The 24,746-nt window shown below is 64.8% G+C and overlaps 7 protein-coding genes across 7 annotated transcripts; 4 read left to right on the top strand and 3 right to left on the bottom strand.

Moving 5' to 3' along the window:
• Positions 1-521: 521 nt before the first annotated feature.
• On the bottom strand, positions 522-1,394 carry EMIHUDRAFT_193762 (hypothetical protein; the record flags this gene model as incomplete). The annotated part of the gene is made up of 1 exon (XM_005793852.1): positions 522-1,394. The coding sequence occupies one exon, from the start codon at positions 1,392-1,394 to the stop codon at positions 522-524; it is 873 nt and encodes a 290-aa protein (XP_005793909.1).
• An 841-nt stretch (positions 1,395-2,235) lies between these two features.
• On the top strand, positions 2,236-3,576 carry EMIHUDRAFT_94761 (hypothetical protein; the record flags this gene model as incomplete). Its single annotated transcript, XM_005793851.1, has 1 exon — positions 2,236-3,576. The coding sequence occupies one exon, from the start codon at positions 2,236-2,238 to the stop codon at positions 3,574-3,576; it is 1,341 nt and encodes a 446-aa protein (XP_005793908.1).
• A 2,881-nt stretch (positions 3,577-6,457) lies between these two features.
• EMIHUDRAFT_431677 (hypothetical protein) lies at positions 6,458-8,655 on the top strand. The gene is made up of 3 exons (XM_005793850.1): positions 6,458-6,489; positions 6,597-8,378; positions 8,413-8,655. The coding sequence occupies exons 2-3, from the start codon at positions 6,607-6,609 to the stop codon at positions 8,618-8,620; spliced, it is 1,980 nt and encodes a 659-aa protein (XP_005793907.1). The 5' UTR covers positions 6,458-6,489; positions 6,597-6,606; the 3' UTR covers positions 8,621-8,655.
• A 7,868-nt stretch (positions 8,656-16,523) lies between these two features.
• EMIHUDRAFT_431669 (hypothetical protein) lies at positions 16,524-17,442 on the top strand. The gene is made up of 4 exons (XM_005793849.1): positions 16,524-16,681; positions 16,846-17,042; positions 17,126-17,161; positions 17,234-17,442. Exons 1-4 carry the CDS (start codon positions 16,556-16,558, stop codon positions 17,307-17,309), a joined length of 435 nt encoding a protein of 144 aa, XP_005793906.1. The 5' UTR covers positions 16,524-16,555; the 3' UTR covers positions 17,310-17,442.
• Positions 17,443-18,154: 712 nt separating this feature from the next.
• Positions 18,155-19,433, top strand: EMIHUDRAFT_349059 (Hypothetical protein). The gene is given in 6 exon segments (XM_005793848.1): positions 18,155-18,481; positions 18,494-18,496; positions 18,508-18,894; positions 18,973-19,068; positions 19,223-19,334; positions 19,351-19,433. The coding sequence occupies 3 exon segments, from the start codon at positions 18,533-18,535 to the stop codon at positions 19,332-19,334; spliced, it is 570 nt and encodes a 189-aa protein (XP_005793905.1). The 5' UTR covers positions 18,155-18,481; positions 18,494-18,496; positions 18,508-18,532; the 3' UTR covers positions 19,351-19,433.
• Positions 19,434-20,915: 1,482 nt separating this feature from the next.
• Positions 20,916-22,963, bottom strand: EMIHUDRAFT_431664 (hypothetical protein; the record flags this gene model as incomplete). Its single annotated transcript, XM_005793847.1, has 4 exons — positions 22,299-22,963; positions 21,845-22,215; positions 21,558-21,783; positions 20,916-21,485 (listed from the first exon to the last, which is right to left on the bottom strand). The coding sequence occupies exons 2-4, from the start codon at positions 22,177-22,179 to the stop codon at positions 20,916-20,918; spliced, it is 1,131 nt and encodes a 376-aa protein (XP_005793904.1). The 5' UTR covers positions 22,180-22,215; positions 22,299-22,963.
• A 291-nt stretch (positions 22,964-23,254) lies between these two features.
• Positions 23,255-23,882, bottom strand: EMIHUDRAFT_193754 (hypothetical protein; the record flags this gene model as incomplete). Its single annotated transcript, XM_005793846.1, has 3 exons — positions 23,255-23,479; positions 23,567-23,690; positions 23,752-23,882. 3 exons carry the CDS (start codon positions 23,880-23,882, stop codon positions 23,255-23,257), a joined length of 480 nt encoding a protein of 159 aa, XP_005793903.1.
• Positions 23,883-24,746: the final 864 nt, after the last annotated feature.

The following is a 24,746-nucleotide window of genomic DNA, read 5'->3' as shown; positions in this document are numbered from 1 at the left end:
CCGCCGAGTGGACGGTTGCACACCGCGCCACCTGCTGTGTGCAACCGTCTACTCGGCGGGGTCGCAGCTGCCTCTGGAAGGCACCGAGATGTACCTTTTTGCGCAAATGGTCAAATCAAGGTTTTGTAACGCGAGCTGTGCCACAGTGAAATGGAACTAGCCTTTTGGGTTTTGCATCTAAAGCGTAAAGGGGAAGGCCCCGGGGGGGCCCCGCCGGCTAGGCGCTAGGCCATACAGCCGTCGGCAGCTCCTTACACGTTACAGCTACTAGCCTTTGGGCTCTGGGGACGAGCGGCGGGGATCGGCTGGCGGAGATCAGGGACACATGCAGTGTAAAGGCCCTTTTTTGAGCAAGGGCGGTTCCGAAGGGGTGTGTGTGCTGTGTACATCGCGTTCTGAAGAAAAAGCACCAGTACGTGTTCGCGCACATGTAAATGCTGTCTGTATCTGTATCGTCTGCATATCTTTCGTTGAGTCTACAGCGAAGTCACAGCGATGTCAATCGTCACGGCTCACGCCTGTCAGTCTGCATGGAGCGCGAGGTGCGCAAAGTCGCCCTCGAACTCCTCGAGGTCGCGCTGGCGCGCCGCGCCGTCCGGGCCGTAAGAGCCGAGCCTGGTCTGGGCCCGCTCCAGCCAGCAGTAGAGGAGGGGGCGGCAGCGCTTGTAGGCCAGAGCCCCATCCACTGCATCGTGCCAGCGCTGCAGGCCGTGCATCCTCTTGGGAGGGAGGCGGAGGACCGTGGTGGCGGGGGGGAAGGCGTTGGGGCGGATGGTGGCGGTCTCTGGCACGGTGACGCGGGTCAGGGAGGAGCAGCCGGAGAAGGCCCAGCCGCCGATGGAGGTGAGGCCAGCGGGGAAGGTGACGCGGGAGAGGGAGGAGCAGCGGGCGAAGGCGATCATGCCGATGGAGGTGAGGCTGGCAGGGAAAGTGACGGTGGCGAGGGCGGAGCAGCTGGCGAAGGCGTTGTAGCCGATGGAGGTGAGGCCGGCGGGGAAGGTGATGAATGTGAGAGCGGAGCAGCGGTAGAAGGCTTGCGTGCCGATGGAGGTGAGGCCGGCGGGGAGGGTGGCGGAGGAGAGAGAGGTGCAGCCAGAGAAGGCTTCGCTGCCGATGGAGGTGAGGCCTTCAGGGAGTTCGATGGAGACGAGCGAGGAGCAGAAGGCGTAGATGCCGATGGAGGTGAGGCTGGCGGCGAAGGTGACGCGGGCGATGGAGGAGCAGCGGGCGAAGGCGCGGCTGCCGATGGAGGTGAGGCCGGCAGGGAGGTCGATGGAGGAGAGCGAGGAGCAGCCCTCGAAGGCGCCGCTGCCGATCGAGGCGAGGCTGCGCGGGAAGGCGACCGAGACGAGAGAGGTGCAGTTGATGAACGCCCGGTCAGGCAGGTGCGTCATGCCTTCGGGCAGCACCGCGTGCCCATCGGTGATGACGACGTGCCAGCCACCCACGTCCAAAATCTCGGAGCCGGGCGGCGGCGCGGCGCCGCTCGGCGGCGGTGAAGGCGTCGAGGCGGGCATGCCGCGAATTCTTTTCCTTGCTAGCACGCGCCAGTTCGCACCTGTGTCGAGCCTGTGTGCTGTGTGAGAGAGTTGTTTTGTTTAAATTCTTTTCCTTGAGCATAGTTGTTTTGTTTAAATTCTTTTTCTTGTGAGAGAGTTCTCTACACATTCAACCCGCCATAAAAACGGTACATGTATGTCGGTGGAGTGCTCTCTACTGCCGCGGCGTCCCTGTCGGTTCGGAGGCGCCCGGCGGCCGCGCTTGGTGCCGACGTCGACCGGCTGCTCTCGCGGCGCCGAGACGTGCGGCTTTGGTCACGTCTCGCGCGCTGCGAGGTGTCTTTTGGCATGTGAGCGCTTGCCAAAGACGCCAGCAAGCTCGCCTTCCTTGCCTGCGGCCGCGGGCGTGCAGGCGGGCCCGCCAGGCTCCGGCGAAGCTCGGCGCGGGTCTTCGAGCTCGCCGCCGGCGACGAGCCAGCATGGCTCGTCGCTCGACGGGAGCCTGTCCAGCATGCTCTGGGCATGCTGTACAGCATCGCCAACCAACTCTCAACTCTCTGGGAGGGTCTACAGGGACAGGGCGGGCCGTCTCGGCCGCGATAGCGCGCTCGATAGTACCACGACTACCAGCTCTCCGTCTTTCTATCTCCCTTCGCAGTCCCTCGCCGATTCTCGCTGCAACCTTCATGCCACCTCGCTCCGGGAACTTGAGCAATTCTTTTATCCGTTGCGGAGGATGTCGGACTCGCTGGCCGTCCCATCCCTCCCCACGCTCCCGACAGAGCTGCAGGCCTGTGTGCTTTCGCTCCTTCCGGCCCGCAGCCTTTGCTGCGCGGCTTGCTGCTGCTCCGCTTGGCAGGCGGCCGCGCCCGATCTGGCTCGCGAGCGGCTGCGGCGGCTGCTGCGGCCGGACCGGGCCGGATCTGTCGACGGCTGCCCGTGCCTGTTGCCCGCGCTGCACGCTGCCGAGCAGCTGCGGGCCAGCGTCGGCCCGTGGCCCGCCGACCGCGGGTGGCGCGACGAGTGGCCAGCGCTGAGGCTCGCGCAGGCGCGGCTGCTCGCGGCGAGCAAGGGCGAGGAGAGCCTCGCCTCGCTCGAGGAGAAGATGCGGCTGATGGGCGGGCTGGGCGCGGTGCGCGCCTTCTTTGCGCCCGGCAACGGCGGCTCGGTCGAGACGGAGGCGGCGCACTCGTATGCCGGCTCGCTGGCGTGGAAGGCGGAGGCGGGGTGGCCGGCGGAGCGGGCGGTGGAGGTGTCGCTCCTTGCGAGCCGCTGCGCGGGCGCCCTGACGCGCTCCATCCTCGAGCGGCGGGGCGAGCACGCGGCGAGCTGCTGGACGCTCTGCCTCGCCCTCTGGGAGCGGGGCTGGCGGCAGCCGGAGCAGCCGGCCCACGCCGGGGACGCGGCCGCGCCTTGCAGCTACGCAGCCCTGGGGGGCGAGTTTGGTCTCGCGACAGCGGATCCCGCGTGGGAGGCGCTGCGCGCGCCCGGGGCGCGGCCCGGCCTCTCCCTCGTCGCGCGCAACGTCGCCTTTGCGATGGAGGCCAACGGCGCCTCCTTCCCCGCGCGCGGCGACGGCGCCGGGCGCGGCTTTTGCGTGCCCGTGACTGGGCAAGGCCGCGTGACGTACGAGCTCGTCGACTCGGACGTGGCCTGCTTCCACGCCTCGCGGCCGGCGGCGGACGCGGCGGCGGACGCGGCGGCGGGCTGGGCGGCGGAGGCGGCTGCAGCAGAGGCGTCGGAGCAGGCGGCGGAGGCGGCGGAGTGGGCGGAGGCGGCGGAGCAGGCCGCCGCGGCGGTGGCTGCAAACGAAGTGGCGGAGATGGCGGCGGAGGTGAGAGCGGCGACGGCGGTGGAGGAGCGAGGAGGAGAGCGGCCGCCGGCGGTCGCGCGGGCTAGGCCGTCACCACGGGCCGGGCCGAGGCGCGAGCTGGTCGGCACGGATGACGCGATCTGGAGGCTGCCGCCGTTTGCACGCGTGACGCTGGTCGGCATCCGGCCGAGAGGGGCGTGGTGCGCCTACAGTCGCGGCAGGCCGATCCAACAGCGGTGCTTTGATGTGGTGGTCGAGTTTTGATGAGCCCGTCGCTCGTGGCTCTCTAGTCTCTCTTCTCAGCGCTGACGCTGTGCGAAAAAAACCATCTCTTCTCTCTACACCATCATGCGTGGGACGTATGAGGCTCTCCCCGACACGCCAGATACCGTACTCGCGAAGCGACCGTAGGGGCTCGCCCGATAAACCGGCACGCGCTAGTAGCGCGTGCACACCAACTGCTTCTCCGAAGGGGAGAGAGAGAACCGCGTTGCACGGAAAAAGGGTGACGCCGTCGGCGCGCTCGCTTTCGCAGCGCGCCGCAGCGCATCCGAACGTTACCTCTCACTCGAGGGAGAAGACGCCGATGTCCTCATACGGAGGTGGGTCGGGCCACTCCTCTGGCACCGCCTCGCCCTTGCCCCACGCCCGCAGCTCTTTGGTGCGGGCGACCTGCTCATTCTTCTCCTTCGTCTCGACAAGAACCTCCTGCCTCACCGATGCGAGCAGCGAGTTTGGGATGCTGGTTCCGCGGCGGCGACGGTTGGGCATGGCCTGGCCCTTCACCTTGTCAGCCTCAAGGGCGACCTGTGCCGCCTCGACAAACGAGGAGAGATCGAAGCCAAGAAGTGGCGACGAGGCGCCGAGCTTTGCGTTCGTGCTGGATGCCTCGGGGCCAAGCGGAGACATCGCTCTCTGAGCTTGTGCGAAGAGAGGCGATCCGGGATCCCAGAGGACACGTGGTTTGACCGAGATACGGCCGCCGAGATCCCAACCAGTTGGAGGCCAGTTGGAGGCCGCCTTGCCCGATTTTTTTCTGCCGTGCGACCGTAAAAGAACACCGTTCACTTTCACACAGGGATTTCACGGGAAAGAAGGTGTGTTGCTAGCCGTCGCCCACTCTCGGCGTCTCTCTTCGTAGGTAGGTAGGTAGGAAGTGAAGAACAGCCAGGCTCGGACTGGACACCAACGCGGTATGGGTTGACGCTAGACAGATGAGATGACGACACGCACGAGCGACACACAGACACAAACATGCTCACAAGACACACAGCCAGCGGGCTGCCACACACCCTGAGTAGGCGTACACATAACTCAAGGCCACATCCTCCCTGTCGCCCCCCCCAGCACTCCAAGGTGCCAAGAGAACAAACAAGGGCACAACAAACAACAGACAACAGGAAGTGACATGCGAAGCTAGAGCAGGCTTGCTCTACCTCCAGCAAGCTCTCCGGCCGGCGGGGCACGGACGAGACCGTGTGTGGGGTCTAGTGAGGTGTCTATGGACGCCCTCCTCAGAGGCTAGCGGCCTACGGCTAGCCCTGTCTCGCACTCACAGGTGATGACAATCCAATGTATGAGTGTATGCAAGCAGAGGCGCGTGTGCTAAATCTAGGCCGCACGTCGTGGCACTATGACGGAGGTAGACGTGCGACCGCAGCGCGCCCACCAGAGTCTCGGTGGTGCGCGCGTGTTAGCGATAGAGTTGCGGGGAGAGCCATGCCCGACTTTTCGAAGGCGAGCCCCACGCCACGGATGCCAGCCGTGCTTTCGCGGGAGTCGTCTCTCGAGCCGCGTCCCGTCGGCACTGTCCTCGAGTAGCCCCGCCTTGGCGGCACACACTCTCGACCAGGACAGTCCGGCCTACGGGAACGCGTCGCGCGCCGGCGACGATTGCGGCGTGGTCTTTGTGAAGCGAAGATGGCACGACCACCGCCCTGCTTCGCAGACCGGGCAAGGAGGGGCCTGCTCCCGTTCCGCGAGGAACAGGAGGTCTCCCCCCCTCCCCCGGCCTGAGCAGCGACGGTGGAAGGCAGCCCCGTGAGTCGAGGGCGGCGCGACCATTGTTCTGCGTCAAAGGCCGGAGGCCCGATCAGGACAGATGTTCGCGCCGCCCCGCTCCGCCCCGCCCGCCGCCGCGCCGCGCCGCCGCCCGATGATTATTAAGTAATAATTAATTAACAAATAATTAATTACCCCACCGCCGCCGCGCCGCCCCGCCCTGCGTCGCCCGCTGCCTCGCCGCGCCGCCGCCTCGCGCCGCCCGCCGCCGCGCCGCTCCGCCGCCCAATGATTAATAAATAATAATTAATACTCGATCATTAATAATGTGTGTGTGCTTGCGTGTGTGTGTTTGTTTGTTTGCGCGATGGCAGGGAAGGGCAGGGCAGCCGCGAGCAGCAAGTGGCGTCGGCGACGCGGCGAGGACACGATGGTGAGGCCCTCAGCGCAGCGTGCGCGGCAGCAGCGCCGACGGCGGTCCCACGCCGCGGCCAGATTCGGGCGGCTGGCACGTGGACCTGTATGCTGGCCGCTAGATTTGACGGTGCACTGTTCTCACGACTGACTGAGAGACCTCGAGAGTGCGTGCGTGTGCCTCTACTCGCCAGGTCCATATTATGTCGTTAAAGCTTTGCCGGCCGGAGTTTTGTGTGTCCGGGCCGGTGACTGGCTGAAAGCGCGGCGTACTCGCTCGCGCGCAGAAAAAAAAGTTTCCCGCGAGCGCGCGGACACTGGCACTAACACAGGTACGAAGTCACTTGCGGGAGGGTGGTACGCCAAAAAAAATTTTGGTGTGTGTGTGTGTGTGTGTGTGTGTGTGTGTGTGTGTGTGTGTGTGTGTGTGTGTGTGTGTGTGTGTGTGTGTGTGTGTGTGTGTGTGAGGTTTGTTGTTGTGGGTGGTGCCGCGGGAGCAAAAAAATCTAGCTCCGGAGACTGACTGACACTGTCCCAAGTCGCTTCGCCGTATCAAAGCGAGATGCTCTACCCGTCACTGCTGCTCGGTTGGTACACCCGAGATAGCGGCCGATGCCGCGGCGAAACAATCGCGGCACGCACTTCTGCAGGAGGAAGACTGAACAAGGTGCAGCTCTCCAACACCCTTGTTCACGACGCGTCCTCCTGCAGAAGTGCGTGCCGCGATTGACTTCCGCGCGGTCACTGTCTCCCGATAAACAGGTTGCTGCCAGCCCTGCCCCCCGATCACAGGCTGCCGGCTAGCCTCACTTGCCCTGCCAGCCTTGCCCCACACCGCGCCGATCGCGGCTGTCGCACCCATGCCGCAGGAAGTACAAAATGCTCCTCGCGTCCGCCGCCCTCTCGTTGCCTGTTGGAGGCTCTCGCGGGGTGTGCAGCCACCGACACGGACCAACGGTGGCCGACAAGCTCAACCAGCTCAACGAGGCGACCGGCAAGGAGTGCCGCGACAAGGGCCTGCCCGCCTACGCCTGCTCCGGCTTCTTCATCCACGCCATCGAAGGTGGCCTCGGAAACAGCCAGCTCGGCCTCGCGGACAAGGGTGTCACGATTAAGGAGGTGATCAGCCCGCTGTCCTCCCCATTCGATGTGGTAAAGCCGCTCAAGCTGCGCCTCGACTGCTCCGGCTACATCGGCGCTGGTGAGGACCTGGGCTGCTTCAACCACACGGACAGACTTGCCAGTGAGACAGAGTTCACCGCGCTCGGCGGCAACGACAACACTTTCCAGACGGGGTGGAACGGTGTCGAAGGCCGCGGCGATGCGTGGCGTTGCCCGAAGGAGCTGGACGCCAACTTCTACCCGGCCTGGTGCCAGACTCCGAAAGCGCTGAAGGTTGGTGGAACCAGCTTCACCTTCAATCGCCGGGACCTCACCCCGACTAAAGAGGAGGGAAAGACGATGCCCTTCCCCAATTGCAGCTCAGCGACACCAAATGCACCGAACGACGCACCAGACGGACCCTACGGGTGTGGCAATGTCGACGGCGGCGCCTTTGTCTTCCCCTTCAACGCAAACCCGCTGCCGTTCGGCGGCCTCGTTCTCTCTCCGGGGCTGAATAAGAACCCCAAAAGCGTCGAGGAGCAGCTTCCCTTCTTCGCCGAGACAATTAAGCTCCTCTCACCGCAGGACGCCAACACCTTCAATCGCGCGGCGTGCGCAGCTGGGCCGGGCGTGGGGGAGATGCTCCTCGCGAATGCCACGCTCGACGCCTTTGGCGGCGCGCCGGGCACCATCACAGTGGAGGACATCCATGCGACTGACAACTGCAACCCTACGATGGGGACGAACACCTGGCTGCCCGGGGACCTTACGGCCTTCTGCCCCGACACAACTAACGCTGAGAACTACTGGGAGCACTGGGAATCCAATGTCATGGCCGCCCTTGAGTCGCTCTACCGCATCGGCGAGGCGGGCGGGCATGGTCTAGCGACCAACGCCGCGGGACAACCCACCCGTTTTGGGGATGCAAAAGAGCAGGCCGTCTCGCTCTTCTGCGACCTCTTCGGAACGGTCTCTCTCCCCCCTGATCTTGTGCCGGAATGCTTCCAGAACAAGTGCGTCAGATCCGAACAAGTACTGCTTGATCGTGCAGCATGGACTGGAATTCCCAGCGACATGCAGCCTGCTGCCGGGAGCGTCTTCCGCGCCAATGGTGCGTCTACAACCAATTTCGACAGCCTCGCCCTCTGCATGCTTCGGCCGACGCAGTTTAGCATCTTTGAGAAGGTGACGAACTTTAACGAGATCAGCAAGCTTTGGAAGAGCATCCCCAAGCAAGGCTTGAACAACGAGGTCATCATGAACTGGGCGGGCCGCGAATTCACGGACCTTGCGCCGCACACAGCCATCTGGGCGCCGGCGGCCATCAATTACATCAACGCAGGAAAGACGCCGGCGCAGGCTGCGATCATGTTCGACGACGGCGTGCGCGGCGCCTACCAGGTCGCCGAGAGCTACCGCAACGCGACTGGCATCTCGCTGCCCGTCGTGGTCGTGAACCAGGAGGGACAGCTGCGGGACTCCAAGACGCCGATGTTCAGCTGCGCTGAAGACTACTTTCAGCCAGAGGGCTTTGAGGTGGGCACCCCGTTCGACACTTCCATCGGCGCACCCCCCCTGAAGTGAGCGCGGAGCATGTTCAAGCAACCCTTCGCGCCGATTCTGGCGACTCGGAGTCAACTCAACCCAGATCGACACCAAAATGTGTTCAATACGAGGGAGGTGTGCACCTGCGCCAATGATCTTCTTGTCTGAGTGTTTCCATTCTCGCTCTAGTTCTCGCTGTGTTCCAGAGAGTGCGCCCTGTATGAGTATACCTGTCTACTGCTGAGAGAGAATGAGTCATGCACATATGGCTCGATCCAACTACGGAAAGAAAGCAAAGCGGCAACCCCATATGTTGGTGTCTCGGAGGAAATTGCATTGAGCACGACCTTGGGAGCGGGTCGAGCCTGCGGCGGCTCGGCACGGTGCAAGAGGGAAGGGCCCAAAGCTTCGGCTGGGACTCTTAGCGCACGCAAAGGTCGATTACTGCGGCCGGTCTGCGTGCCCTCACGGGCCGGCATTTGTGGCGGAGAAGGCAGCTCGCCACCTCCCTCTCAGGGCAGCCAGGCGCTTTTGCTCGTTCCCACGAGACGTTTTTTTGGAAATAAATCAATGAAAATGGTCAAATTGAAAATGGAAATTGAAAATGGTCAAACACGAGACGGATAGTGGGTTCCATGTTTCCCGCTCTGGCCCCTGCGCGATCTTGGTGAGAGGGATCTCGTTCCTTGCCGCCCTCGTTACCGACCTCAGTCTGCCACGCCCTCTCTGTCCTCCTCGCCGCCCGCAAACCTCACGCCGACACTCTCGAGCAGGGCGCGCTGCAGCGCCGCCTCCTCCTCCGCGTCGCCGGCTCGCAACGGCGCGCAGCCGCCGCGCCCGTCGTCGCTGTCGCCGCTTTCGTCCTTGGCCCCGCTGACGAGCAGCCCGTCCTCGTCGTCGTGTCCGCCCACGTCGAGGTCAGCAAACGCATCGATCCAGCCGCCGAAGCCGGCGGACGAGCGCTGCACCTGCGCACACACGCGCGAGGCGTACGGTTCCCAGCGTCGACTTTTCGATCCCACGGAGCCTCTGCTGCTCGGGGGGGGGGGGGGGGGGGCGGGGGGGTCTGCAGGCCACCCGGCCGAACTTCAGAGTCGCGGTGCTCCTCAAATACCGCTCAAACGCCCACGATGTTGTGGAGGGGACATATGCTGATGATCCCGGCCCGATTGGTTCGCTCAGAAAGCTTCTGGGCGGTCGTTAAGGTTCGCTCCCCGCACACCGGCCCGGAGCCTGGGTACCCTAGAAATAGGTAGGTAGGTAGGGCGTATGTATGTATGTAGAAAGATGAACAACAGTCAGGCTCGGACTGGACACCAACGCGGTATGGGTGGACGCGGGACAGATGATGACGACACGCACGAGCGACACACAGACACAAACAAGCTCACAAGACACACAGCCAGCGGGCTGCCACACACCCTGAGTTGGCGTACACATAACTCAAGGCCGCGCCCCCTCCCTGTCGCCTCCCCCAGCCAAGGTGCCGAAGGAACAAACAAGGGCACAACAACACAACAGACGACAGGGGCGAACGCGTGAGGCTAGAGCAGGCTTGCTCGTCCTCTAGCAATCTCCGCCGACCGCGAGGCCGGACTAGACCGTGTGTGGGGTCGTGTGAGGTGTCTCTGGTCACTCTCCTCAGAGGCTAGCCGCCAGCCGCTAGCCCTATCTCGCACTCACTGGCGGTGACAATTCTATGGGTGAGCGTATGCGAGTAGAGGCGCGTGAGCCGATTCTAGATCGCATGCCATTGGCATATAACTTGGCTTGGCGTGCGACCTCATCGCGCCCGCCGTCAGCTCGACGGGGCGCGCATGTCAGCTTGAGGTTTGCCGGTAGAGCGATCCCGGTCTTGTCGAACGCGAGCCCCGCGCCACGGTTGCCAGCCGTGCCTTCGCGAGAGTCGCCCTCGAGCCGCGTCCCGTCGGCACTACCCTCGAGTAGCCCCGCCGTGGTGGCACACACTCTCGACCAGGACAGTCCGGCCTACGGGAACGCGTCGCGCGCCGGCGACGATTGCGGCGTGGTCTTTGTGAAGCGAAGATGGCACGACCACCGCCCTGCTTCGCAGACCGGGCAAGGAGGGGCCTGCTCCCGTTCCGCGAGGAACAGGAGGTCTCCCCCCCTCCCCCGGCCTGAGCAGCGGCGGATGGAAGGCAGCCCCTTGAGTCGAGGGCGGCGCGACCATTGCCGCTCTCCAATGGACCAGAGGCCCCGGTCAGGACAGATGGTCGCGCCGCCCCGCTCCGCGCCGCCCGCCGCCGCGCCGCGCCGCCGCCCGATGATTATTAAGTAATAATTAATTAACAAATAATTAATTACCCCACCGCCGCCGCGCCGCCCCGCCCTGCGTCGCCCGCTGCCTCGCCGCGCCGCCGCCTCGCGCCGCCCGCCGCCGCGCCGCTCCGCCGCCCGATGATTAATAAATAATAATTAATACTCGATCATTAATAATGTGTGTGTGCTTGCGTGTGTGTGTGTGTTTGTTTGCGCGATGGCAGGGAAGAGGGCAGGTCAGCCGCGAGCAGCAAGTGGCGTCGGCGACGCGGCGAGGACATGATGGTGACGCCCACACAGCGCAGCCAGAGCGCAGCGTGCGCGGCAGCAGTGCGTCGGCAGCCCCCCACGCCGCATCAGCGGCGCTCTGAGTGAGTCAGGCTGCGCTGAACAGCCTGCTGAGCACGCTCCCGACGAGCAGCGCGCCCCGCGGGCCCGCCGCAGGCGACGCGGGCGGCGAGCCGATGCGCGTGTCGTAGGCGTAGGCAGCGCTGGCGAAGCGAGGCGGCCGGCGCCGGCCCCCGCAGGCGGTTGCAGCGAGAGGAGCGAGGTAAAAGACACTGTTGAAAGGTTGGAGAGCAGCCTGCCGTCGAGCAGCGCGCCGCGCAAGCCCGCCGCCGGCGACCCGATCGGAGAGCTCGTAGTCATGGTAATTCAGCGCGCCATCTCGCCCGAGACGGCCCGCTCTGGCCCTGTCGGCCTTCCCAGACACCTTGTCGAGGCTGTACAGAGTGCCGAGAGCATGCTGGGCAGGCTCCCGTCGAGCGACGAGCCATGCTGGCTCGTCGCGGGTCGCGAGCTCGAAGACCCGCGCGGAGCGTCGCCGAGCCTGGCGTGCCCGCCCGCACGCCCGCGGCCGCAGGCAAGGAAGGCGAGCTTCCTGGCGTCCATGCCAAGCGCCGACATGCCAAAAGACACCTCGCAGCGTGCGTGACGTGACCGAAGCATATCGCCTCGGCGCCGCGAGAGCAGCCGGTCGACGTCGGCACCAAGCGCGCGGCCGCCGGTCGCCTCCGAACCGACAGGGGCGCCGCGGCAGTAGAGAGCACTCTACCGACATACCGTAAGGGCGTTTTGGCGCGAGCAGCAGACCCCCTATCCGGCTAGGAGCCGGAACCCAGGCGCTGAGTGGGGATCTTTGGGCCTGCTCGTCATGCCCAAGAACAAGAAGCGAAATGCCGGCGCCTCGTCATCGTCCGCACCCGTTGTGGCGACGTACGCGTACGACGATTTGATACCAGATCTGGCAGCATCTAATGCCGGAGGCGGCGGCGGTGGAGGCGGCGGCGGCGGTGGAGGCGGAGGCGGCGGCGGTGAAGGTGCATCCCTTCTCGGCACGCGGGTCCTGCTCGGGGGCCTTCAGGCCAAACCAGAGCTCAACGGTGAGCGCGGCACGGCCATCCATTACGATGAGGCCAAGGCGAGGTACGCCGTCGTGTTGGATCGCATCGGCGACAAGGCAGGCAACGTGATGATCAAGGGCAACAATCTGAATCTCATCGCCGCCGAGGACGAGCCCGCGTGGCGGGCGGACGACTCGTACTTCCATGCCGAGGTGGCCAGAGTCGCGCCGTGCGTCGATCCGTGCTTCGCCGCCGCGATCCAAGCAGAGGGGCCGGAGGTGTGCCTCAAGGGCAGCAGCGCCAGCGTGCGCACCACGCGCACCTTCCTCGCGACGCAGGGCGCCGCCGAGAGCTGCGTGCGCTTCCACGTGTTTGGCACGAGCGCGATCGAACTGAGGGTCACGCGCGGGGAGCCGGGGAACGCGCTGGACGTCGAGATCAACAAGCTGCGCGACGGCTCCCTGGTCAGCGTCGCGCTCTCCGTGGGCGAGGAGGGCGACTACGGCATGCGCCACTTCTGGGTACACGTGCTCCGGGACGGCCAGCCGATTGGCAAGCCGCGCCAGTGCTCGTGCGCGCAGTACACGAGGCCCTTTGCTGAGGCGACGGCGACGCGCGGCGGCGTCGAGGTGGTGACCCGTTACATGACGGGCGCGGCGGCCAAACGACTGGGCCTCCTGACGTGGCAAGGGCTTCACCTGAGCGTCGCCCTCAAGCGCAGTGGTGGGGGCGGCCTAGCGGCTGGCGCGGCGGGCGACGGGCCGCGCCTGCGCATGGCAGCTGCCGACGCGGCCACCGACGGCGCCCTGCTCGCCGCCGTGCACACTGCGGAGTGGGGCCAGAAGTTCTACTCTGCGGCCCAGGCCGGCAAGGTGGACGAGATGCGTGCGGCGCTGGGCCACGGCGCCGACGTCGAGACCGCGGGAGGCGACCGCATGGCGGCGGTGCACTGGGCGTGCCAGAACGACGCGTGCGCGGCGCTCGCCTTTCTGGTGGGCGAGACCGCCTGCAACCTCAACGCGATGGACAAGCAGGGATACGCGCCTCTGCACATCGCGGTTGAGAAGGGGCATGTCGAGTGCGTGCGGCTCCTGACCACGGGCGCGCGCTTCGCCGGCGGAGAGGCGTGCGACCTGGCGCTGAAGCTGTCCGACGGCAACACGCCGTTGATGCTCGCCCTCTCGATGTCCAAGTCGTCGGCGCGCCACCGGGAGATTGCGGCGCTCCTGCGTCAGGCGACGGGCGCCAGCGTCGAGGAGATGAGGGAGGCGATGCAGCGCCGGCCGGTGGGGCCCCTCTTCGACTCGGTCGCGCCCGACGGCCACGGCTGGGACCGCGGCGGCGCGGCGTGCCGCTTCGCGCGCGGCGCGCCCGACGCGCTGAGCGGCTACCCTCCGCGCTGGCTGTATGCGCTGCAGCGGCTCTCGGAGGGCAACTATGCGATGCTCGGCATGGCGGAGCATGGCGACGGACCGACATACGTGCATATGAGCCCGGCCGATGGCGGGCCGTGGTGGCGGCTGCGGTGGCTCGCGCGACACGAATGGTCGGGCCGGGCCGCGGACGCCGCGGTCATCGACACGGTGCACGCCCAGCTGCAGCGGCCACAGGACGGTGCGAACCGTCTTCGACTGGCGGACGTGCGCCCAGCGTGCGGCCCAAACGTGCGCGCCCTCTTCCTGCACTGCGCGAGCGCCCTCTCCCCGGCAGGCATCCTCGGCCTCGTCGCGGCGTGCCCCAACCTCCAGGTGCTCTCCCTCTCCGAGTGCAAAGTCGACGATGCACTCCTGCGCGGCCTCGCCGCCAGCGCGTGCGCGCCGCGCCTCGTCGCGCTGCGCCTGTGGATGTGCCAAGGCACTTGCAGCCCCGCCGCCCTCGGGGCCCTCCTCCAGGCGAGTGCGCCAAAGCTCGCGTGGCTCGACATCGAGGCCTTCTTTAGCAATCGCACGCGCGGAGAGACCATCGACCACGCCGCGTGGCTGCTGCCGCTGCGCTCGTGCGCGGAGCTGCGCGTGGCGCTGCTGCCAAGCCAGCTGCCCCGCGACGCCCTCGGCGCGCTCGCACGACCTGGTGGGAAGCTCGAGCTGCTCAGCGTCGACGGCGAAGGCCCAAAGACCCCTCTCAGTCACCTCGAGCCCTTTGGCCGCGCCTGAGCACTTGTGAGCACTGGATAGGGTCGATTCCGCGTGGTACGGGACCCCTCGATCGTCTCGCCCACCCTCACTGGTGTGTTCATTGGGGGGGGTCATAACAATCACAGTACAGGATCGAGGTGCACGCTGCCGAAGCAGTGTCGTCCCCTCCGCTCCATCGTCTCACTGGGGGACGTCGGCGGTGGTGGCGGAGTGACCGATCGAGGCTACAAGAGGAGCTTGTTCAGCAGGATCCGCGCTCGACATTCACGGCTTCATCCTCGACGCGCACGCGGGCGAGGCGACCTGCCGCCTCGCCAACCGTCTCGACGTCGGCGAGCCCACGGGCGCGACGCTGCCGCGCGCGCAGCTCCTGCAGTGCACGCGGCTCGCCGACTTGCGCGTGCGCTGCCCGATTCTGAGCGAGGAGGATGTACACGAGTGCCTTGCGAAGCTGCCGGCTCTCAAGGCGCTGCACGTGTGCAGCGGTGAGGACGTCGAGCCCTCGCTGGTCGGTGAGCTTGGCTGCCTCGAGCAGCTCCGCGTGCTCGATCTCGCCGGCTGTCTGGGCAACTACTACATGCACGGTGAGCAGGTGGCGACCGAGAATTGCGACGCGCTGGTCGAGATGGCCCGCGGCTTGAGCAATCTGGTGCAGATCGACCTCTCGGGTCACCACGAGGCCTTTTACGCGTGCGTCGAGGGGGAGTACGACGCGGAGGAGATGCTCACGCAGATGGCGTGCTGCCTGGACTCGCTGCGCGTGCTCAACCTCTCCGAGAACGGGCGCAAGTTTGGCTGGGCGAAGCTGCGGCGTGAGATGCGTTGCCTCAACGAGGACCTCGACGAAGGAGGGGCTGGCGTCACCATCCACTATGGCGACGGCGTGAGCGTGTATGCGGCGGGCGGCGGCGGAGGCGGAGGCGGCGCACAGGAGGACAGCGGGTCCGCGGACGACGACGACGACGAAGAGATGAGTGACGATGATTGGTGAGTGGCTGCCGGCTCCGCTCCGGCACCGGCTGAGCACAGAAAGCCCCCCGCGTTCGTGTGTCGGATATAAAGACAGTGTGCCCCGGGGACTCGGCGTTCCTACGGGCCTAATGGGGTCTCTCCGAGGGATAGTTCGGCGTGCGCCCGGGTTCCCCCCCTTAGCAAAACGAAAACAAGATCAAGAACCCAAGTGAGATGGGCCCCCCCGTTGTTTTGCATGTTGGTACTTGGTTGGGGCTGTACTCTTCGCTGAGCCCACGGCCACGGAGCTGGCCTTGCCATACCGTCTGCCTTGCGAGCGTGCCCACGCACGATCCTGGGCCCGTGCTTGCAACATCTGGAGAGGTGGGCAAGGCCTCTGAGGAGGCGTGCGGCGTGCTGACGGTGAGCAACAAGATCGCTCCCGCGGCGCCAAAGCGGCGTGCGCGCGGCGGCAAGGCCAGCCGCGCGCGCCGGCTCGAGAACTTCCGGCAGTACAAGGCTGCGGCACCTGCGGCTGCTCTTGCGATCAAGTGGGAGCAGCTCGCCCACGGCCTCTTGCCTCAGCAACGCGCGACTCTGCGCGACGGCGCGCGAGCGGCCTGGGTGCGCATGCGCGCCGCCCGCGCGAAGATCGGCGCGGCGGTGCGGAGCGTGTGGAGGTGTAGGTCTCTGCTCGCGCGTCACCTCGACCCTTCCCACTGCTTGATCCAACCCTTGGCCCTCTGATGTCCAGTGCAGCACATGTACTCTTGGTGTGTGTGCTGTGGGCCCTCCTTGTCTCTGCAATAGACCGTGTGAGGTAATACACCTACCTACCTACCTTCCTACCTACCGACATGACTACGTGCCCTGTAGCTGTGTACGCCGTGTAGACTGGCGTTTCGAGACAGAGGGGTCCATGAACTCGATCCGCCCGGCGGCACGAGGGGAGGCGCTCGAGGACGAAGTGCCCCCATGTAGGGGTGACAATGACGGCGATGGAGTCTTCCGCCTCGCCGACGCCGTCAAAACGGCGAAGCTGTGGTCCTCCTTGAATCGCCGACGCCGCGCAACGGCGAACGAATTGTCCGCGGTGACATCCCGGGACGCGCCCTCGCGAGAATTCTCGGAGGTATGTGGCGCCTGCGACCCGCGCTAGCTAGGGCTCAGTGAGGGGTCATTGCGGGTGAGCCTGTGCGGCCCGACGCGACGCGAGACAGTTCGTGTGCATGCTCGAGGGCTAGATTAGGGAGCGCAGGAACTCTCGGCTCCCGCGGAAAAAGAAATCAGCGCGCCTAAAAAAGCGCGCGGGGGCGGCGGGTGTGCGGCGAGTGTGCGGGATGTCTGTGGGCCCGAGAGCGATATGCCATGTCCGCCTTGCGTTGTTTCATAACATCGAAGGCTAAGCTCAAAAAAGAAGCGGAGCCGCGCCCACCGACGGCCGAACGAAGAGGCGGCCAGGCGCACAGGATGCCTCTCCCACTCCTCCCAAAGATCATCACCTATACCTTTGCCACAGCGCACGCCGCCACCGGCCTCGCCGCCCTCCTCGGCGAGGTTGACCTGCTGCAGGGAGTGCTCCTCGACACGGCCAAGGCACGAGCATGTAGCTGCATAGCACCCGAGCCTCGACTTCTACAATCATGCATACCCCAGCACGAAGCGCGGCCTCATCGCTGATGTGGCATTCGCATTGCGTTGCCAGCGAGTAAGCTTGTGGCAGCAGCAGCCCACCTGCGCCAATCCTCCCCACCCTCCAGTTCAAAGCCCTCAGCCCCCTGACGGACGAGTCCTTGGCCGCCTTCCTTCGCGGCCCAAAAGCAAACGGTCGAGGCACGGCGCCCAATGTCAGGGCCTGGGGCGCGCGGCAGTTCGCCGTCGGTGCGGTTTTTGGCTTCGCGGCAATTTCCGGCGAGGTTGCGGCCTACCAAGCGGCGCTTGTCGCCTTGCTTGCTCGGTGCGCCGTCCGCTACTCCCGCGACCCTGCCGCGCGTGCTCGATACTGTACCCTGGGCTGCGTGGCCTCCTGTGCGACTTCAGGTGCGGTGGCGATGTGCTCCAGAACCTGCTCGATGGGTGTTGGCTCCCGGAATCCCCCTGTCTTCTCTCTGGTTCTCTCTTTTGACTTTCCCAGATCTCTGGTCTCAGGTGCATGTGGAAGGTGGCGCTCTTCCTGGGAGTCGAGGGGGTGGCGGGGGCGCTCATGTACGTCAGCGCGAATTAAGGACGACTCGGTGAGAGTGGCCAGCGCTGCGCGCGTTGTGCGTTGTGCGCGCGATCGTGGATTTTTCTCTCTCTCTCTCAGTTGTATCTGGCTCTACGTGCGAAACGTGGCTCTTACATCGTTACGAACATAGAGAAGAGAACATACTCGAGGTGGTTTGCGATGTGAGGAGCTGCGACTCCGAATTGTTCAGTTCTTAGGCAGACGAACAAATTCTCCGTCCCGCTTTTTCTCATTTCCAGTACGCCCCCCGAAAATTCTTTTGATTGTGGTGTACCTGTGTTAGTGCCAGTGCGCGCAGTCCCGTGCCCACAGTGTCGTGCGAGGGAGTTCGTTGTAAAATTCTTTTGATTATCCTCGCAGGAGTCGCTTAGGCGGCTCCCGTGGTGTACCTGTGTTAGTGCCAGTGCGCGCCAGTCCCGTGCCCACAGTGTCGTGCGAGGGATTTCCTTCTTTGATTGATTGATTGATGGGAAGGCGAAACACAGTCCGACCAACGACTGGGACACCAACGCGGTATGGGTGGACGCTAGACGGGCGATGACGGTCACACAGGAGCGACACACAGAACCACAAGACAAGACACTCAGCCAAACTGACTGCCACACATCCTGAGCGAAGTTCCCTAGTCACCCGCGGCCGGACTCCATCCGGCACGCGTCGCTGGGCGCTCAGAGCCGCGTCCCCTGCTCGCCGACGCCGAATTCTTTTGTGTGGGCGAGTTGGTTGTAAAATTCTTTTGATTCCTTGGGACGCGTCCCCGTCCGATGGCGTGCTCTAGCGCAACCACTACTGCAGCGAGCCCGTGCCCTGCTTAGTACGACCTAACTGTTCTCGCTCTGCAAATGGGTTGCTGGCTTAGTACCGAAGCCGAAGGCGTGACCGTCGAGGTCACCAACAAGTCCTCCCTCCCGGTGGTTCTGTGGGTCTCCGGTGCCGGCCCGGTTCGGCAGCGCAGCGGCGGCAGCCCAATCGTCCCCGCCAAGACAACCGTCAAGATGGCGCCAGGCTCAGCCGTCGGTCTCTGGCAAGCGACCATCGCACCGCCATGCCCAGCTCTCAGCTCGCTCATCATTTGGGAGGAGCGAGTGGGCCACACAGAAGGCGCAACGGTGATACCGCTGACTGTCAACTTCAACCGTGCGCTGCCGCTGAATGGCTCTGACCTCGCCCTCAGCCTCGGCGCTTTCACATTCATTGTTGCGAAGCAGCGCGCCGTCCGGATGGCGCTGCACGATAAGTTGCGGCGCCAGAAAGCCATTCAGGAATCGACCGAGCGCCGCGCAGCCCGAGTCCTTACCAAGCGCGCGCGAGAGCTGTTGGCACAGCTAACGAGGCTCTGCCCCGTATGCCTGGAGGACTGCCCAGTCACGAGCCTCACAAAGCTGGCCGACTGTGGACACAAGGTCTGCACGCCTTGCGCCAATGCCTTTGTCGACGCCGAACTCCTCGGAGGCAAAGCGTACGTGCGCTGCCCATGGGCTGGCTGCGATCGCCTCCTCGGCAAGGCGGCGCTGCGACAGTTTGGCTCGGCCGCGGCGTGGGATGCGTATGAGTCAAGCCGCGTCGCGATGCACACGCAGCGGTGTGCCACTAGAGGGACGAGACATTACTATCCAGCGCCACGTACCACGAGACGTCGCGAACGAACCCGCCTCCGCAGGCTGGTCGACGAGACCGACCGCGGCTTCCTCTTGTTCTGCGCTGACCAAGCCCGCCGCTGCCCTTCCTGCATGGTCGTCATCTGGCGCTGGGCAGGGTGCCTCGCCAGAGAGAGCAGACCGCCCCACACACGCTCGCAGCCAGACGGTACACCTTAGACCTTTGCAACTATAGAGCTGCGGCACCGTTCTGGTGTCAACTGCTAGTGTGCTATAACCTGCTACCTGGCAGCCGCGCCCTCCCCGGACCAGGTGCGACCACATGACCTGCCGCTGCGGCTTCTCCTTCAACTGGAATGAGGCCGCCGCCAAGATTGCGCCGCCACCTGAAATCACCTCGGCAAACGACGTGGCGAACAAGTAGCTTAGATGGGAGTCGGGAGAGCGAGAGAGGGACGGCATCGGACCAGAGCACGGAGATTATCGCGGTGTCCCACAAGATCATGTCTGTCTATTATCGGCCACAAAAAAGGATATTCTTCAAATCGTCCCTGCCTCCCAAACTGGCGATACCGATTGTCGGCCACAGATTTGTTCATTGGGATTCGGCCACAAGAGAGGTTTAAGGGGCGTTCGCGTTTTTGTATGAAGTTTTGCAAGAGCGAAGGAGGCCCCCACCGGCACCGGCACCGGCACCGGAACCGAACCCCCCCCTCGAGCTCTTTCCCGCAACTCTCCAGCTCTCCAGCTCTCCGGCTCTCTCCTCTGACGCACTACTCTAGTTTATCTCGGCTTCTTCACATGATCCAAACATCTCCATGAGCACGTCTAGTACGCGCTGTGGGGTGGGGTGGAAGGGACTCCGCGAAGGCCGGAGCGGTATCTCCGACTCCGTGAGTGCCCTACGATAAACTAGAGCCGTAGTGGCCTACCACGAGTTGGGGCCCCCACCCCAATCGTTACCGGCGGATATTTTTCTTTGACCACCAGTCCTAGCCTCCACCCCAGCGCGCAGCGGTGTGTGCGGAAACTTGCGTTACAAGAACCCAGAACAGCTGCATGTGCATGGGCACGCTTACACGGTTTTACGCGTTACCAACGCGAGATGCACAACTAAATGCCTTTCACAGACAATCCCTGAATGATTGCGACCCTGTTCTCTCCCCTTCTACTCAAAGATGGTGCACGAGGGTGTAGAGCCGACGCGGGGTGATGCCCACAGATGCAGAGCCCTCTTCCGTGGCGGCATCATCACGGACCGGGTGAATCGCTACGCCGACCTCGTCGTCGTCGTCGTCGCAGAACACGCTGCTGAAGCCCGGAAGCCCTGCAGATAATGTGGCGCGCGGGAAGTAGAGCCCGCCCCGCACGAAAGCGCCGCCCAGGCTTGTCTCAGCGCACGGCGTCCCCGCCTTCTCGACCTTCCCGCTCTCGGGACAGCACGGGTGGTGACCGGTAAGTGCCCCCTCCCCCCCGGTCACCGCCCCGCCCCGACTTGGCGCACCAGATCAACACAGGATGTCCACAAAGTTCCTCCGTGTCGGGTGATTCGAAACCTCATACTCCTGGCCGCAGGGCAGCATCGAAGAGATGAAGAACGGCGACCAGCGGAACCAGCTGCTACCCAAGAAGGTTGAGGCCTTCGCTGGTCAGCGGGTCGTCGCTGTGTCGGCTGGAGCATTCCACAGCATCGCTCGCATTGCCAACGGCGCTGTCTTTACCTGGGGCAGGGGCGGCGACGGCTGCCTAGGCCACGGGGAGGAGCTGTCCAACCAGCTGCTGCCGAAGAAGATCGAGGCGTGGGCGCCGGGGCAGTGAGTTACACCTCAGGAGTGGCGCCATGGCGTGTTGACACTCGACGGAGCTCCCGGAGGTAGGTGGGTTGGGCTTGGCCCAAAAGGGCTCTACTGCGATAGTTAGTAGGGCGTTCGTTTGCTGTGGACAGACCGGGGTTATGCCTTTGTGTGAATGAACGCATGTGCATTTTCTCATTTACGGTATCTCGCTATCTATGATGTATCTTATTCGGACCCCCCCTTGGAGCACTTGGAGTGCAGTCGGCAACCGCACATCCAGGGCCGAGGCCGGCGAGGTAGGCGTCGCGCCAGGTCGGGAGAATGCCAGCAGCGTTGAGGGAGAGGCTGATAGCTGTGGCGCTCGTCATCGCTGATTGCCAGAGTTGAGCCGGTCGCGGAGTCGACGACCGGTGCAAATTCCGCCCCGCCGACCACCCGTTGAACCATCCGACAGACAGCAGCAGCAGCACCAGGTAGACGGAGAGCCCACGTACAAGGTCCTCGTCCGTGGGTAGCACAGCAAGGAGCATCGCGGAAGCGCCACAAAGGGCAGCTGGTGCCATAAGTGTGCCAAGGGTGGTACCATCCAAAGTATCTAGGCTCATTCCGACGACGAGGGCGGCGGATGACGCCACACAGACGACCAGCCCGCCGCCAAAGGCGACGAGGCGGATGCGCCGCTTGCGCATGTCTGCAGCGGCGCGCTGCTCCTGCATCCGCTGCCGAGCGCGCTCCTCGAACACGACCGACGCGTACAAGCTGACGTACATGTCCGTCACCTGAGGCGGCGGCGACGGCGAGGGGGATATCTCGAGGAGGACTCAATGGGGCATCGTCGCACGGCGCCACACCTTCTCCTTGTCGCCCTTGCCGGTGAAGGCGATGACTCTCTCCTCGCTCCCTTCCACCGTCTCCTCGAGCTGAGCCTTGAACGCGTCGGGCGTGGGCGCGCTCGTGAGGCGCACAGGCTGCTCGTCCAGCACATCGATCATCTTTGGCGCCTGCCCCGCGCTGCCCAGCCCGAGCTCGCTGTGCGTGCCAAGGATGATCTTTGCAAAATTACTCTCGCCGTGGCACCTGCGAAACAAGTGAGAGTGTCACAGCCGCCTAGAGGAGACGTCAAACGCGGCCGACGCACCAGCCACGCCGCTCATACGGCCGGGTGTTGTAGAGCATGCCGATGGCCTTGCACAGCTGCTCCGAGCCCGCCGCCACAGCCGCAAGCGCAGCATCTTGCGTGGCGAAGCGAACGATCGCTGGAGCTCTGCGCAGATCACACATCTCGATCTCGCCAAAGCAGCTGAGCGTTGCGAGGATCGCCTGCTCGTTGACACCGTTCTTCAAGTCGAAGAGGCAGACGGAGCGCTCTCCCCACTCCGGCGGCTTTGGGATGTTGGCCAGCCGCAGCACCGTCACACAACGGGGGCTCGCGTACAGCCCCGCCATGACGGCGAGCGATGCTGCGAAGACCATGGACTCTTCGTCAGTGCGCACGCCGGCGATGCTCTTCTGCGGACGCCGGCGGCAAGCGTGTCAAATCGCTGGCCCTCAGCGTTTGGGTGTGCTGGCACAGGGGAGGGGAGAGAGCGAGCCTGGACTAGGCTCGCTTGATCCCAGAAGAGCGCGACGAAGCCACGCCCCGTGGGCGAGTGGAGGAAGGCTACGACGTGCTGCAAGTTCTCACCGTGCGGATCGGGATGGTGCGGCGTGAGCCCTGTGTGCGTTTGCGAGAGAAGGTTCTCTCTCACTGTTTGAGACGCTCCAGGGCGGGGGCGGGGCACATGGCGGGGCTAGGCGCGCACAGCCGTAGGTGAGCGCACAGACGCTGCGGTCCTGCCGAGCAAAGAGCGTGGCCGCCTCTGCAGGCGGAAGCAGCGCCTCCGATGGCAGGTCCTGCCGGCGCGACAGCACATAGCCGGTTGGGCGCGAGCGCAGCCAGCTGCAGCGGAGCAGCCGGATATCGCCAGAAAGGAGCAAGGCGTGCACCCGCTGGTCATGCGGCCCAAGCCCCGCGTCGCTCTGCACCTTCTCGAGGCCGAACTTACTCGTGGACCTCTCGTGCTTTCGCCGCACCTCTTGGAGAATGCAGACCAGCGCCCAGAGCAGGCTGAGCCCGGATACAACAGAGGAGAGAGTGAGCGCCACGTAGTGCAGGATGAGGGCCGCTTCGCGAAGGTCGTGCCTCGTCAGCTCCATCGCCGCCAACCAACCTAAGCAACCAACCTAAGGTCGCGGAGGTTGGTCACGGAGGAGGCCGCCTCAAAGATCAGGCCGACGCCTCAAAGATCAGGTCGCACTGGACGCATCCCTCCCGTACTCGAGTACATCCTCCGCGCTACGTTGTGCCCATGCCTGATGGGGTCAGCCGCCCGCGACGCGCGCGTGAAGAAGGCCAAACAGAAAAAACTCAGCTTAAAACTTCTAGAAAATCCCGCAAAGCGCACGCATCCGTGGGGCTGCGTGGTCCGTGGAGCGTGCCCCCGGCACTCACTCTTCTTTCTCGGCCAACCACCTCTCACGACTGGGAGAGAGAGAGAGCTCTTCCTCTTCACGACTGGCCGGACGATGCGAGCCGCCGCTTTGGCTGCGGCAGCGCCAGCCCGCCGCCGCCGCCCGCGTCGTAGTCGTCATCAAAGTCGCTGAAAGCGCCGTCGAACTCCTCCTCAGCGTCGGCGGCGCCGATGGAGCGCATATAAAAAGCGCCCGCGTTCGGCACCACCTCCTCGGCCAAGAGCAGCGCCAAATGGGCGTGGTAGTCGTCACTGCTCGGCACCTCATCGAGGTGGATATCCTTTGTTTGGCCGCGTTGCCGTTGGGTTCACACGGGGATTTTAAGGAGAGAAGTGCTGGCCCCCGCAACGCTGCCGTCGTCCCTTGCGACGCCGATCGGCTCGTCCGCCAGGCCAACGTGCGGCAGCACCATCTGCACTAGCTGCCTCGCCTGTCTCGCAAGTTCCGGCCGTCCCTCGAAGTGGAGCAGCTTCCTCCCCGACGCTCCCGGGATCCCCTCGAGCCGCTCTGGCCCCACGTAGGTCCTCGGCGTACCGCATCGCACCCTTTGCGTACTCCAGGAGGGCGTCAAGGGTCCCGAGCTGGCCGTGCGCCGCCGCGAAGCCTCGCACGATTTGCCATTCGTCTCCATCCTCCACGTCGACAACGTCGACGAGACTCGGCATCGTGCCGTCCGTTGCGGTCGAGGACCTTGCCGAGGCGATAGGCCGAATCACTTTGGGCCCCGCCCCCGCCCCCACCCCTCGGGGTGGGGGCACCCGCCCCTGTCGGGCGCCGCTTGCGGCGCCTGGCAGGGGCACCCCCTGGGTGGGGGCCGGCGATTCCCATGCCGGCTCTCCGCCACAACCCCCGCCGGGAGGGAATCCCTGCTCACAGAAAAGGGCTTCGAGCCCTGTCTCGCGCACGCCCCTGGCGGGCGCCGCGGACCAGTTCCGCGAGCGCTCGTCAGCGGGTGGTGTGCGGTTCTTGCCGTAGTTCCTCTTCGGTCGCCTAGCCCCGGCGCCGTCTGGCGGACGCCTGCGTGCCACGAGTGCGAGCCGCTCGCGGTTCGTACGCCCGCTTGCGGGTTCGAGTGGCGGGCTATCCCGCTTGCGGGATGGCTTAGCGGGTTCGAGCCGTCACACATTGGCTGCCGGGGTGTGCCGAGGGGGGGCTGGGTGGGCGGTAAGCCGTCATTGCCCGGCGCTGCTTGCAGCGCTCTGGGTGGTAGTGGCGGCGCTCCAAGAGTGGTGCTCTTGGGAAGAGGTTCCTCCTTTCCGCTCCCCCCCCGCAAGGCGCGAGACACACCTCGAGGAGGCTCCCGCGTGCTCCGGGGGGCTCCCCGGCGGTGAGGGGGCAACCGCTGTGCTCGGCGGTGAGGGGGCAACCGCTGCGCTCGGCATCCTCCGCCAGCGTGCCTGTGACATCCATGCTCGCGCAATCCGGGCCAGCCAGCTGCACAGCGCCGCCAACGAGTCCCGACCTTGATTTTTTTTATACCAAGGAGGCTACACGACGCTCTGGATAAAGATTTTTGCGCAGCGGAGCCG

Source organism: Emiliania huxleyi, assembly GCF_000372725.1.
Source record: "Emiliania huxleyi CCMP1516 unplaced genomic scaffold EMIHUscaffold_1, whole genome shotgun sequence".
Lineage (NCBI taxonomy): Eukaryota > Haptophyta > Isochrysidales > Noelaerhabdaceae > Emiliania > Emiliania huxleyi.
Note: the sequence above shows the minus strand (reverse complement) of the source record. Positions and strands in the feature narration are given on the sequence as shown.